At 46.0% G+C, this 14,989-nt stretch overlaps 1 protein-coding gene across 3 annotated transcripts in view; it reads left to right on the forward strand.

The window, feature by feature from the left end:
• LOC144120927 (snRNA-activating protein complex subunit 1-like) overlaps nucleotides 1–13,136 on the forward strand; it is a 45,113-nt gene extending 31,977 nt beyond the window's left edge. For all 3 annotated transcript variants that reach the window (XM_077653747.1, XM_077653746.1, XM_077653748.1), the window contains 2 exons: nucleotides 4,429–4,477; nucleotides 12,333–13,136. In XM_077653747.1, coding sequence (XP_077509873.1) covers nucleotides 4,429–4,477; nucleotides 12,333–12,488 — 205 coding nt within the window. In that variant the 3' untranslated portion in view covers nucleotides 12,489–13,136. The remainder of the gene's footprint in view (nucleotides 1–4,428; nucleotides 4,478–12,332) is intronic.
• The last annotated feature ends 1,853 nt before the right edge of the window (nucleotides 13,137–14,989 follow it).

Raw genomic sequence — 14,989 nt, forward strand, 5'->3', positions numbered from 1 at the left:
GCTTTCATTGGTTTTGCGCCCTTCTCATTGACTGTGTACGCCACAGGCATGTCGAAATACACTGTGGTCTGATCGGGTTTACTAATTTGGCTCAGACTGTACTGCTTCTCCAGCTGCTGCTTGATCATAAAGCATTGAAATGCCACCAGCTTCTCCTCAAAATCAGGTGGTAGGTTTTGGCGTACGGAAGTCCGCTATCGCAGGCTGAACCTGAAGCGCCTCATGAAACGAGTGACTCAGCCCCTGCTGGCTTTAAATTGGGTCCGTGGGACGCCTCTGATGTTAGCGACCTCCTTCGCCTTTGCCTGTATTATCTCTGTTGTCACGGGCATCCCACCTTCCCTTTGCTTCCTGATAAAGTTGGCAACATCTTTTTCCACCTCGTGGTGTCGCCTGCTCTTGGATCCAATGAAGGCCATTCGCTTTGCAGCGCAGTTGAAGAGCTCATTCCACTGCTTCCGCCACCAGTGCACATTCTTCTCGACCACGCCGAAAACTACTTTCCACTCAAAAGCCGCGGTGTAATGGCATTGCTTGGTAAGCCCCATTGTGCCGCATACACGGGCGTTTCTCTAAGTCACGTGGCGACAAACACAAGCAAGTACGGGATGGCGAGACCTTTGTTCACAATGTTCGAACAAGCCAGCGCCCACAAGCAAAATGGAGCCTGCAAACCTGCAAGCTGTGGCCGCGAGATGCCGTTACGTGTCTAGCGGTTGCGGGCAAACCACATCCTTGAAACTAAGCCGACCCCCGACGTAAATACGGTATCTTGATTCCACGGACCTCATTCAAGCTCTAAGGTGCCTCGAACGATGCATTGAGGCACCCTATCTTGCTCGCTCTCGCAGTGCCATCGACATCCGAGCTTCCGGTTTGTGCTTACCGTAAAACCACGTTAATTCGAACTTTAAGCATAGAAATTTGGCTTGTATATATAAGAGCTGTAATTAAATTAAGCGACTTCCATTGATGGGGTGGCATTCTTCGTAGATTGGCATGTTTTACGACACTCTCTGTGCATAATCTCGAGCTTGTGTCATTGCTGGACATTGCCCGCCACACCAGCTTGAATAATAGTTTTGACATGAGCAAGTCTGAACAGAGTCTCTTGACTCACACAGCAAAGTTCATGGGAAGCACACGGGAACATTAAACCTATCAGCAGAGGACATTAGTTGTGCTCCTTGAGAGAGGACTGCACATTTGTAATAAAATTCTCAGTCACAAGAGGCGCGGCCGTAGTACACTGCAAGAAACCTGTGCTATGCCGTAAATGGCTATGGCGTGGTCGTTCTTCTGCAGCAGCGTCATAACAAGGGGTGTGCAAATAGTAATTTTTCTGAACTGAATCGAATACAAATTGTGTAACTTTGCTGCCTTATCGAATACAGATAGTTAACAAAAAAACCGAATCGAATATTTTTACGAACATTTGCCATGTGTGGAATATTAAACGAGCAATCATGCAAAACAGCAAAGAGCTGTACTCAGTTTCACACTTGGCGTGCAATATTATGAAAGCTGCGCAAGTAGTGTACCCGCAAAAACATATCACTTCAGCACGAATCGCGCATACTTCTCGAAACCTTGGTGAATGTTTTCTCAAAAACACTGAGCGGTATAAACAGCATGCTCGGCATGGCAAATAATAGACGAGGCAGTCAGGTGTTCATTTATCGAGTTTTGACAGGAGCGCAAACCGGCTGGATGCCCTTTGGGCAGGCATCTATGGTAGAAACAAGGAACTAACTTTTGCCAAGATGATTCTCTTTTTTGCACGGCGGGGTTTTTGCTCAACAAGCCAAGTAATGCTCTCGCATTAAATCTCTACAAAGGTCATAGTGTGCGATGTATACTGTTTATTCGAACCCCAATTCACACTTCTTGCTGGCCAAAATGTGCTGACTGCAAATATAAGATGCATACCGTCTCCCGCCCCGCCCCATGTTTATATAGTTCCCCTCAAGATGGCATGAGGGCGCGTGCACAGCTAAAGGCAATAAATGCGCAACGATACAATCTCGAAGCTAGCAGTCAGAGGCAAATAAAGACAGGCGATAAAACGGCGCCCTCGCGTGCGGCCCAGCTGACTAGCAGTAAACCGAACAGCAAACGGTTCGGTAGTTGCAGATTCCGGCATGGATGCAACTGTTCGTCCGGGAAAGCGACCGCTAGCACGAGCGAAGTGGATCAAAGGCACACAGTTTGTCCTCTCACCACTGGTACCTTTCGCAGCCGTGCACTCTTGCTTAGCCTTTTTTGAGCGCACCCGCATGCATGCTGGTAGTCCGGCGCAACAGGCAGCATAAAATGTGAGAGTAAGTTTTTTTTTTTATCAAGCCGAGTTATAAATTAAGTGTGCACAAATTACGCAAGTAAATACGGTAAGTTTGACTGTCACAAGTGAGGTCCTCTTTTAGGAGACCTGTAGGAATGTGCCTTTCTTCACTGTTTTTTCTTTTCCGCCCTCTAACAGCCCGCAAAGGCTTGCAGTATTGTAAATAAAAAAATAGGTTGGGACGCCATACCAGTGAGGTTACTATCATTAGATAAAAATATCTCATTCCAAAATGTTTCGTTCGATATGCAGCTCCTTTTTATTATTCGTATTTGAATATGATTATGTTCGACTCGATTTGCAATGTGTTTTACCATCTTTTTTTTTCTGAGATATTTGATTTGCTGTAACCTATCTCTCTTCTGTTTTGTTATTGAATGAAGTAAACTCTACTACTTGCTATCTGAATTGGATTTGCAGACAAGCTATTGATACGTGCACCTCTACTGTTAATCCTTATTTTTAACATCCTTACCTGAGAGGGGCATCGATAGAAGGCATTATGTCCTGACATAAAACGCGTCTGTGTTACTCGGGGAATTTCACAAGAGAGAGAGAGAGAGAAAAACTTTATTTGGTCCATTAAGGGTTTAGTGTTCGGCCTTCGTCTTCACCGCTGCAGACTTTTGACCTTCAAAGCAGGGTTGGGCCCCTAGTCCAGGGCTCCACTGAGTCGCGCTGCTTCGCTTGCGTGCTGCACCATTGCCCTTTGGGCGGCGAGCTCGCAGCTGGTGAGCCGGCTCTCCCACTGCTTCGCACTCGGGGTTTTGTGTTGGTGGAACGTGTAGTTTCGCTTACACTCCCAGGCTATATGGTAAAGCGTGGGGGTTGCCCCGCACCACGGGCATGTGTTCCTATACTGTGTAGGGTACATCTTCCTAAGTATGTGTAGGTTAAAGAATGTTCCCGTTTGCAGCCTCCGCCAACTAGCTGCTTCTTGTTGTGTTAGGCCCTTATGTGGCGGGGAGTATCTAATTCTCCTGCCTCTGTGATAGTTTAGGTATTCTGAAAATCCGATCACCACGGTGAAGTGCTGTCCCAGGGCGTATGGCCGCTCGGCTCGGTACGTGATCTCTCGAGCCAAGCTGTCTGCCCTTTCGTTTCCTTCTATCCCCGTGTGTGCCGGAATCCAGATTAATTTGTGGGTTGCTGTTTCACAAAAACACTCGGGAAAAACCTGGAAAGCTCAGGGAATTTGGAAATGTCACCTTGGTAGACAACGTGAAGACGAGTGCTTTGTCGTCATGTCAGCAGAAATTGAATTGGAAATACTTGTGTAAGACTGGATATTATTGTGTTCACATGACAATGACCTTGTGGGGGCAGTATCAAAGGTGACCAATGGGTTGTTTTCCATACAGCAGTTATAGCTGAAAGTGTGAACTTGCTTTTCATGAATGTTACTGTTCCACAGAAGCTCCCCATTGTTTTGCCGTTCATCCAAAGCACTTCTAATATGCCAGCATTGGGCATCTGTTGCTTGCATTCGTTTCGAAAGGCCTTCACATCAGTGCCCTGCAATACAAACCCCCTCTCCTAGTCAGTTTTATTTACTCCTGCGGGGCAGTAGCCATGGCACGCTGTGTAACTGCAGATTTCTAGACATTATCCATCACTGAGGCTCATTTTTTGCTGCTCCTAAACTTTAAGAAGTGCATAGCTACTCTACAATAAGTCTGCTCACTTTCACAGTGGAGACTTGCATGCCTCTTTTATGTTTTTATGGTTGAAGCAGGTGGGGTGTGAAATGATTGGAAATGCATAAATATGCTGACATTTTAGCAGAAAGTGAACACCTCAAAGGTTTCACATCTGCCCCGATTGTGACCTCTTAGGATGGCATGTTCTTTCAACCTAAAAAGTTCAACTAGATTTGGAAGCATGGCTTACTGGGTGATTGCCTAAGGATTTAAAGGCACACTAAAGAGCTAATTCACAGGCTGCATACGCAAATGTGGTGGTGCTACTAAGTTCAGAAAATGTGCATTATTGGTGCATGCAGGTTACCTGTGGGCTCTTTGCGATTTTTTACTGCTTGTGGGGCACTTCAGTGAGTGTATGCAATAAAAAAATTTTTTCTTGTGCAGGGAAATGGCCAAGCTACTAGCAAAGCACAGAGGGAAGCGTCAAGAATTGGTAATGAGCTTACATTCTTTATTGTCTTCCTTTTGAAATGTCTTTGCCATGAAGCAAGTGGTGAGAAAATCACCAGGAAGAGTGCATCTGTGGTTGTGTTCATGTTCTTGTAGCATACGTAGTAGTGAGGAGCCTGCATAGCTGCGCATATACAGTTGCATTGCTCTTAGAAATGGTGATATCAATCGAAGAGTGAAGCCATTGTGATAGTGCAGGTGGTGGTGTGCTGGCGTCTTTGTAACGAAGAGAGGTGGGTTTTGGAAGCAGGGTGCTCCTACTTAGTGCGCCTCTTGATTTACGAGCCTCAGGCTGCCTGCTACCAATTTGACTGTTCTTTTCATGTAGACATTTGTGCCATGGTCACGTGAGCTGTTTGGGAACAGCTGCATGTAGATTCACCAGAAGCTGGGACTTCCACAGTGGTACCATCATATGTTTACTGCACTATACAGGTTCGATCCTGGCCGCGGTGGTTGAATTTCGATGGAGGCGAAGTTCTAGAGGCCCGTGTACTGTGCATTGTCAGTGCACGTTAAAGAACCCCAGGTGGTCGAAAATTCCGGAGACCTTCACTACGGTGTCCCTCATAGCCTTAGTCACTTTGCCATGTTAAACCCCCATAAACCAAACCATTTTGATACAGGAATTTGAACTGACTTACCAGCGTGTCAAGCTAAATTTGAGCATTTAGTATACCGTATAAATGCATATAAGGCCCGCACCCGAACTTTGCCTGACCAACGTGGGAATAGCCTTCCAAGTGCACCCGCCGTAACCTCCACAATCAGCTCCGGCTGCGAGCAACTGCCGCAGAGACCAAGTATGTGCACAGGATCTTCCAGGTGCCACCCACGGATAGCGCCCGAGGCCGCGGGTAATCATCATCATCATCAACTCCCGCTATCCATATTAGCATCAGTATCACCAGCTCCTGCCTTTTGTGACTGTTAAAGGCAAGGGAGTTGTGGTAGACACCGTTAGTTAGTTAGTTCACCGTAGTTGTGGCTTTCGTGTGCTGCTGCTGAGCGTTGCAATTTTAGCACCATTGGCAAGCACCTTCCTTAATAGCTACATGGCTGGGAGTTTGCTCTCAAACACAGCAAGCGTGTGGCAGGCAGGAAATTCGGCATGGCCAAGAAGTGCGTCCGATGATGGTGCAACCAAAACGATGCATTGAAGAGCACAAGGTTTAAAAAAGTGTGCTATTCGAGGCAAGCCGTGCAAGTTTCCCGAAGAAGAGCGCCTCTGCTTTGTTATGGAAGTATAGTGTAATGTAAGTGCAAAATAACGGCTCCGCATTGACAGCGTAGCCGACTTCGAGCTGATGCTGTGCTCTGTTGCATGCTCATCGGAGTCTCAAGACTCCGCGAGTGACAGTTGAACATAGAATAAATGCCGCTCATTTCCTGATTGGTGGGCTTTTACTTTAAATTTTTTTTTTTCACACATCGCGTGTATGGGCCGCACCCCTAAAATTTGCCCTTGAATCTGGAAGAAAGTGTGCGGTCCTCACACTAGTTTATACGATAATAATGTTTTAGAATTAGCTGATGAGGGGTGTTGGTAAAGCAAGGTGATGTATATTACATGCCACAGAATTTATAGGTGATACATGAGATAATTCGCCTGGGCCCATATTTCAAGTTTGGTCATTTTCAGGAATGCATGATTGGCCGAAACGTCACGGGCGGATGTAACATTTCGGATGCATTGAAAAGTGCCAAAGAAACCGGACGGTGACGTCATATGCATAACGTACCATCCCATAGCGGGTGCTTAAAGGGACACTGAGGAGAACTCTATCATTTTTTTTTTGTTAGCAAAATCTGATAGTTCGGCATTTCATGGCTTTGTTGCCGCTTGTCTGGGCGCGAAAGATGCATTTATTTCAAAGAAATTTGGATTCGAAGATAAAATAGTTTTTCCCGCCGCTCTGATTCAAACTCGGGGAACTCTTATGACGCCACGGCAACTCTTATGACATTTAAGAACGGAGTGACGTGATACGTGACGTAAACGCAGACTCCGTGATTTCTGACGGCTAGCGGTACAATGCGCAACCTTCCTTTGCCAGCCTCAGAGATTCGTGGCTTCCATGAAGTAAGGAAAATTCCTCCAAGGTGGCGCCTCTTGTCCTAGGAAGTCATCACGCTTGTACTTGCGAGATTGGCCTGTGGCGGCGACACCTGTATTTTGGTTCTTGCTATTTTCTACATTACAAGAGCTTTGTTTTCAGTAAGAGTGGCGTTTTTGTGATCAGGAGCTGCTATTCTATCGATACAAGCCAACTTCAATTTCTCCTCAGTGTCCCTTTAAGGACCTCAGTGAGATAAGTACTGCAGCGATGGCCTAGTGGTTTGAGCATCCGCCTCTCATGCGGGAGGTGCGGGGTTCGATCCCCAGTGCCGCCGAGTACCCACCGGTCTTACAATTGGTACAAGCCTTCCCCTAGTCTGGTGCTCTTATTTCGAGTGAAATGCTTGGGAAATGGGTCTTTGACCCCACCTTGAGTGAAAGAAAATGCCTTGTGCCATGGCGCTCTTTGGCCACAGATGCCCTTGCGCCATAAAAACCTATCATCATTATCATCGCTGAGATAAGTAGCCAACATGGCTGCACTCTGCGGCTGAGCCTCTCGTTTTGGAATGAACTTGTCAGTGTAACTGCGTTTTTCTGCACGTCAGCTGGCTATAAATTACGCACAATGCTTTTGTTTTGTCTTATCTTGCCTATACAAACTTCATGAGAGATAAATTTGCAGTTTTTTTTTTCTCGTTTGACTGCCGGCTTTTAGGCCTAACCAGAAACACTGGCTTTTTGCAAAAATGGTTCACTTTATGGAAACTTATGGCGCCTTCATCATTGGAGTTATCGTTGTGTCCGCATTTGCATACATTGAATGAAATGACAGTGTTATGTCCCGCAAAATGCTTGTGTTTGCTGTGCGCATACATGCATTTGCTATTCTAGAACTCTCTGTTAGCTGTTGGGGTGTCCCGCATCATTACCGTGTGCAGTGTCTGGCAGCACGAACCCGCTCATCATCATGATGATCAGTCACCAGCGATACCATAATGCACTGATGTGTTTAACATGTTCAAGGTGGTTTTTCAGCTGCACGGTTCTCGATGGCCGCAGTGCGGTGGCTTTGCATTCAGCTTGGAGGTTAGCTCACAACTTAGGGGTTGAGCTCACAAGCCGTAGTTCAGTTGGTAGAGCACTGGATGCGAAATTCGGAGCTTGTGGGTTCAGTTCCCACTGGCGGCATTTTGTTGTTTTTTTCTTTTGCTTTCTAATCAGTTATCTTTAGAATAATTACTTTATTACTCTTGCATTGATCATCACCACAAATTAAAAAAAAACAGCCCCTATGCTACTTGGTTTTGGTGACTGTGGGCTTCCGTCATGTTTGTCATAACGAGCCCCTCTTTTCCCTTCTCTTGTCTGCTCAGTAGGTAACGAAGGCCTCGGTTCTGGCAGTCTTGATGCCATAGGTAGCATAAGAGGGTTGTCGCACAGCTTCCAGCCCCGCCGTTCGATCACATTCCTTCGTGGCACTTGCTGTAATACAGGATGTACTACATCCGCCGCTATGGATGAGGGTGGCGCTGGTGAACACTCAAGGTTTGGTTATACTGCACATGAATACCCCCAAAAGCAGGAGATTGGACAGCTGTCTCTGTAGCTCAGTTGGTAGAGCACGGGACGCAAAATTCGGTGTTCGGTTCCCACCGGCGGCATGTGGTTGTTTTTTCATCTGCTTTCCAATCAATTATCTTTAAAATAATTACTTTATTAATCTTGCATTGATGAACACGACAAATTAGAAAAAAACAGTCCCTATGCTCCTTGTTTTCGGTGACTGTTGGCTTCCGTCAGTCAGGTTATGGTTTAGGTGTCACTGGGCATGCAAGCACTTCGTGCCATGCAAAGAAAAAAATCGGAGGGGCCGCTTAAACTCCGCCTTAAGGGTACGACACGATAGCGTGATGGATTAACTCTCATATATGCAGAGTCATTCTTTCCTTAACATTCATAGATTTCTGGGAGTCCTTGTACACCTCCTAGTGGTGCTACGGTTAAGCGATGCGCCACTGCCCTGCGATGGCAAGTGCTTCCTTGTGCTATCCAGGTTGCTCTTCATGAGCGACCAGTCATTAATTTAACTGCCACCTGCCACGGTGGGCAGTTTGCTTACTATCCGGTGGGCAGGTCGTGGCCACAAGGTCACGTGACCTAGATGGCCCACCTGCCTCCTAGGTTGCTCTCTGGGCACCACCTGCCAGAGTCACGCTCATGAGATTTTTCATGCACAGCGCTGACGCCGAATTTTCTGCGTAACGGGGTCCTTTAATGCTATCGCGTTGAACCACAGCAAGTGGTTTTAAAGACCATCCCGTTTTAATGCGACAGCATTAGAAGCCTCATCACGGAAGAAACATGGCATGGTCAGTCATAAAATTTGCTGATTGGTCCGAGACAATGACGACGTCCCAGGGTCATGTGAGATGGGAGGGCGGTGATTCGTCGACGGAGTGTGCGATGTCATGAGACCAGGTGACAGGGCCGAGGTGGCAGGGGACATGGCTGGGTGCTGATTGGTCGCTGGAGTGTGTGACGTCATGAGACCACGTGACATGGCCGAGTTTGCAGATGCGCTGGCAATCGGCAGCTGCACTTTGTTGTGTGCAGATGGGACTAGACAGTTTCGCATGTGTCACGGATCTCTCCGGAGAACACTCGGACCGAAAGAATGGACTAGGCGACAGGTGTACCCACACAAACACACATTTAATACACCCTACGTGACACACACACTAGAACATAAAACTAACAAAACTAACAAACACAAAACACGGACTATAAATACACACGACTCGGGCACACTGCTACCAGCGTCTACTACTAGCGTTCTACTGTTAGCGGTCGGCGTTCATGCTCACGGTTGGTTCGGTGTGGCTGCGGCGTTGTATAGATCCAGTGGCCGGCATCAGGGCGGCATTCGACGAGCTTGGGTTGGCGTCGCTGGCTGCGTCGTATAAGCTCCAGGTCCGAGCGCCCGTGGAGGTGATGCCGGTGTTGTTGGCGTTGGGGGCACCACCCGGATGGGTGGCAACAGCGCTAAAGACACCCCTGGCCGTAGCAGGCGGTAGCGTCCTTCGTTGACTCCCCGGAATGGGCTCAGGCATGGCAGGAAGTCCATGATGTGATGCCATAGAACGCGAGCTCACCGGCTACTGGGAGCAGTAGCCGGCGTCGCTCTCTTCCAGCCAATGTGTCCCTGACCCGCCGGAGCCTCCGCTTCTCTGCTGTTCTCCCCCGTGCCTCGCTCTCACTCGCCCTTTTATAGCCTTCGCATTAGAACACTAATCCTTGTCCGTCGTCTTCTTCTCTCCTCCACCAAGTATCTCTCTCCACCTCACCGAATGCTTCTTTTTCATCTCCTTTATTCTTGGGTTAATCCAAGTTGTCTTCTATTATTCTTGGGTTAATCCACGATGTCTTCTTCACACCTCTTTCCTTTAAAATTTAATTTAGGCTCCTTAATATATGTGACAAAGGCCCCCCCTCTCATGAGTTTTTCCATGAAAAACTGCTCATGTCATCCTAATTTTCAAGCCATCCAGCCAACCGACTATCTTCTGTCAATTTGCCTTGAAAATTTTGAAATTTGGTCATTTAATAACTCCTATTCCAATGCGCCGGTTCCTGTAATTTTTTTCTAGTCAGCATCTCTGTGACATAAAAAATTCGCCTGAAGTATAGCCGGCTTCCCTTCAAGCAGTGTTTTACAGCCCCTTTAAGTGACCCGACCAAGCATTCCATAGCGCTGTGTGGCATTGATTTTTGTCGCCCCACTACATTGTAGTGCAAGGAAAGAGGAGGCTACAACATCTACATAAAGACAGCCAGGACCATTGCATGCAAGGATTTTCCCAGTTTTGGTCAGTTGTAAATTGTTAGGTGGATATATATATCATGGTATGTGACAAGTGATTAGGTGATTAGGCTTATTTTGAATTTTGAACACAGCAGCAGGTTTTGTGGGTCATAAATGTTGTATATGGGCCTTAAAGGGGCCCCGAAGTACATAATCAGCGCATTGTTTTGCCTGTTGGTTGCATAGAATGAGTTATAGCGATGCTATTAGCATCAGTCAAACCACGTATACTCCAGTTTTTAATATTTTAATTAGCTCGCAAAACAAATTCATGACGCTGACGGTGTCACCATACAGTGGCAGTTTTTAGCAGTGGATATGACATCCCTGGCTGGGAGCTTGGACAAACAGTAAATATACTGCAAATTGTGCTTATTGATAGAGGTACGTTTTGTCAAGTTTTTGCGTATTATATTACATCAAGAAAACAACGTTGTTTGCCTTAGATAAAAGCGCTGTAAAGAAAGTAAAACAAAAATATACCACCAGAGGCTCTGGCTATTTTTTTGCTTCGAAGGACTTTGCGCCTCTCTGTATACATCCGATGACCTAGCTCACTGCACTTATGGCTACTCTCTCTATGTATCTGAGAACAACTTTGCAAAATCGACCTGATCGAGCCGTTGCACTCTACAAGCGTTCGTTTTGGTCCCAATGAAGGATGCAAAGAAAAAAGCCATTCGTTTCACATTGTCGGCTTGTGGAGGATTACCGGGCAGCGGTGCCAGATGGCGCCATGTTCCCGTCAACAGCGCGCGTGCCTTGCTCGCCGTGACCAATCAGTGTGTTCCTAGTAGCGGCCATGCTGTGCGGTAAGCAGTAGCGGTACGCGCTATCCTAAAAGTATCTAGTGTCTTGCGGAGGACGTCGTTCCATCACAGTATCTCGCGCTTGAGTTGGGATCCAAAAGTCGGGGGAACGTCACTGATCAGTGCTCCCTTCTGCGCTGTCGACGTGACGATGAAGCATCGCTTGGTCAACGGGGCATTGAAGTGGTTGTTGCAACCATGAAAATGTCGCTACCAGCCTTGGCAAGAACGAGTTGCAGCGATTAGGCAACCATGGTGTGCAAACTTCCGCGTCGTTCTCAGATAGGCTGCTTTGAGAGTGAAATAGGAATGGGAAGCCCCGCAAAAATCAAGTTTAGGGCAGAATTTTGTTTGCTTGTATTTTGAAATTTCTTCATTGATTAACTCCCGTTCGTGTGCATCGATTCCTGCAATTATTTTTGAGTCAGTATCTGTGTGACAAAGAATCCATCTGAAGTATAGCCAAAATCCGTTCAAGCAGTGTATCGCAGCCCCTTTAACAAACATTGGGTGCACATCTTTCTTGACAAAGGGAGAGGGGCTGCAGAAAAGTTAAAAGCCCACAGCAACTGAGAGCTGACTGTAGGTGCTTTGTGAAATTTCTAGGTATATTTTTAGGCGGCATAAGAAATTTTTTAAAACTTTTTTTTTCTAATTTACTTATTACCAGTTTACTGTTAGTGTTATACTCTTTCACACCTTTCCTTTTTTTTTCATTTATATTACCAGTTTACTATTAATTTGATTATGGAATTTAACGTACAGGGCTATGAGGGACGCTGTAGTGGAGGACTGTGGATAATTTACACCACCTGGGGTTCTTTAATGTGCACTGATATCGGACAGTACTCGGGCCTTCAGCGTTTTGCCTGCATTGAAATGCAACCGCCGCAGTCGGGATCGAACCCACATATTTCGGGTTAGCAGCTGAGCGCAATAACCACTGAGCCACAGTTTACTATTAGAGCTCGTGTGTTCTTTCTCAGCGTATTTCAGGTACATGTAACTTTCAACCTCAACCACTTGCAGTGTTTCATTGTGTTTGTTTTCTAGGCAGCTTGTTCTAACTGGTGCATTCAGCTTTGCACATGCATTCTTTCCCAAGGCTGCAGGCGAGATTGACGACAGCAGCGAGGAGAGTCCCAGCTCGGAAGAGGAAACAGACATAGCCTCAAGACGGAAGACACTGCGCCAGCAGCAATTTAGTTCAACGTCCACGACACGCAAGAGAAAACGATTTGAACAACTGTTGGGAGATTAAGGCATGCCAGATTCTGTGGGAGCCACCTGCAACAACAATGCAGGGGAACCTTAACTAAAGCTAGCACAACAAAAGTGCCATGAAGAAAGAGTAACGATAGGGCTAACATTTGCCCTGAAATCTGATGTAAAGTTTTAGCACTTTTAAACCAGAAGAGACCGTCAGCATTAAATTAAGCATGAGCAGAAGTATTGAAAACTGAACACAAGCACTCAAAAGTATTACATGCTCCAGAAGGAAAACAGGCTGGATTGATGAACACTTCCATGAAACTGTCTTCATGCCATCAAATGAAAATTAAGTGATGTAGTATTCATTTTCCTTCGGCTAAAATGTTTTTGTTTTGCTGTTTTCATTTTCTTGTTTGCATCTTATTTGACACTTGACTGTGCAGGGTTCAACATGTATTGGGTTCTTTCATTAAAAGTGAACTGCAAGCAGCAGTGCTTCTAGTCATTTCTGTTACTGTGTTTCACATAGTAGATATCTGTACTCCTTGAAGAAAAGAGTTCTTTGAATTGTCTAAAAATGTTCTATTAATCATTGTTCAATCGTTCATCAGTGAAGGAGTATGCTTAACTGTGTATAGTGTGTTGTAGTTAAGGTTACTGTGTATTGACTGCATTAAAGAAGTACACCACTTTTGAACTGTTGTGTGAACAACCAGATGTTGGGCTTTTTGGGGGCTGGTTACTAGCCACATTAAAAAAAATTTAATCCTTCAGCACTTGCTTCAAATGATCCAAAACCTTAGATTGCCAATAGAATTGGTGTGGGTGGTTTCTACCCGCCAGTGAAACTGTATAAGCTGAGTACGAACGTTCTAAACAGCACTATGATCCCTTTCTACTGTGCACAGAACGTGTGGTGTACAGCATACCATTATCAAGTGGAAAGAAATGGCCATATAGCCTAGGCAGATGCCCGAACAAGGGTTTGTGGAAGCATCATGACTACATGTGCAGAAAACTGACAGACCATCTTAATGTGCACTGCCAGTACTGTGGTTGTGCGCCTAGATTTTGGCGACATGCGTGTGATTGCAAAGCACGGGGACCAGTTTGCGAGGCTTTTGCATGCAATAGAACAAGTGGTAAATGCCTGAGTCAACCATCAGTGAGCAACTGCATTGGTATAGGATAGGTCCTCCTCGGAAGTTGTGTGACTGCGCAACGCTACGCTTACGGGGTTCAGACTGAGTGGCCTTTATTGGTTCTCTAACGTAAGTTTTTTTTTCTGTATAAAATATTGTATATGTGTGCAGGTTAATTACCCAAAATTACTAAACTAATAAGGCTTTCAATTTTTGGCCTTGGGATGTATGATAATCATAACATTGCGATTTGAACGTCAACATTGAAAAGGAGCTCAATTTTCAAATTTATGCATCTGCATGATGGGCTGCACGTTGACGTCATATATAGCAGTTTACGGAGACTAAAAGGCTTGAAATTGAGGACAGCGCAGTGAGCTTTGGAATGGAATATGGTGGGTATTTAAAGGGACACTGAGGAGAAATTGAAGTTGGTTTGAATCGTTAGAATATCAGCTCCTGATCACACAAACGCCACTCTTACTGAAAACAAAGCTCTTGTAAAGTAGAAAATAGCAAGAACCAAAATACAGGTATCACCGCCACAGGCCAATCTCGCAAGTACAAGCTTGATGGGAATTTTCCTTACTCCATGGAGGCCACAAATCTCTGAGGCTGACAAAGGAAGTTTGCGCGGTTGAATATTAAGTAAGAAAACCGATGCTTGGTGGCGCCACAAGCGGCCAGGAGAGTTTGGGTTTTTTATGGTGCTTCGCGTCTGTGAGCTTTGTGTGCCCCGTGGTTTTGTTTTTGACGCGCCTTGATTTACAAGCACCGAACAGTAGAGGAAATGCAAGTGTCGCTTCAAGTGCTAGTTAACCTTTGAAGGAGCCTGTTAAGGCTGGTCAGATGATCGCCATGGTCGATGAAAAACTGTGTAGGCACGATGGTTGGTGGTCGTACAAGGCAGTTAGCAGTATAAAGACACTTGTGTCTTCGTTCGCTTGCCCAGCGAAACGTTCCCGGCTGTGCCAGTCAACTTCGAACTACTTAACGTAAATCGTGTATTAGAGATGGGAGACAAGATACAAGGCAGTTAAGTAATAAAAATTAATATGGATTAGCTCAGATAATCCAGGATATACAAAGCGAAAGATGCCGGCGTTCACTTTGTTCATTGGCGTGGGCATTGACAATGTTCTAGATGGCGATGGCTTTGAGCAAAGGAAGGGCGCACAACTGGCTCCCTGGATATGAGGACACCTCGTTCGTGCTTTGATACATGTGGCAGTGGTGAAAGAGAGATGTGGCCTGAATGCATTAGCACTGACAGCGTTGTGGCTGACATGCGGCAATGCAGCAATAGCTAAGGGCACAGCGTTCATTTGGTGATCAATCTCGCGATCAACCATTAACTGCATGCCACCTCCCAGGGTATCAGGGAGGGCCCGCTGCATATCCAGTGTGC

Source organism: Amblyomma americanum, chromosome 2 (assembly GCF_052857255.1).
Source record: "Amblyomma americanum isolate KBUSLIRL-KWMA chromosome 2, ASM5285725v1, whole genome shotgun sequence".
NCBI lineage: Eukaryota > Metazoa > Arthropoda > Arachnida > Ixodida > Ixodidae > Amblyomma > Amblyomma americanum.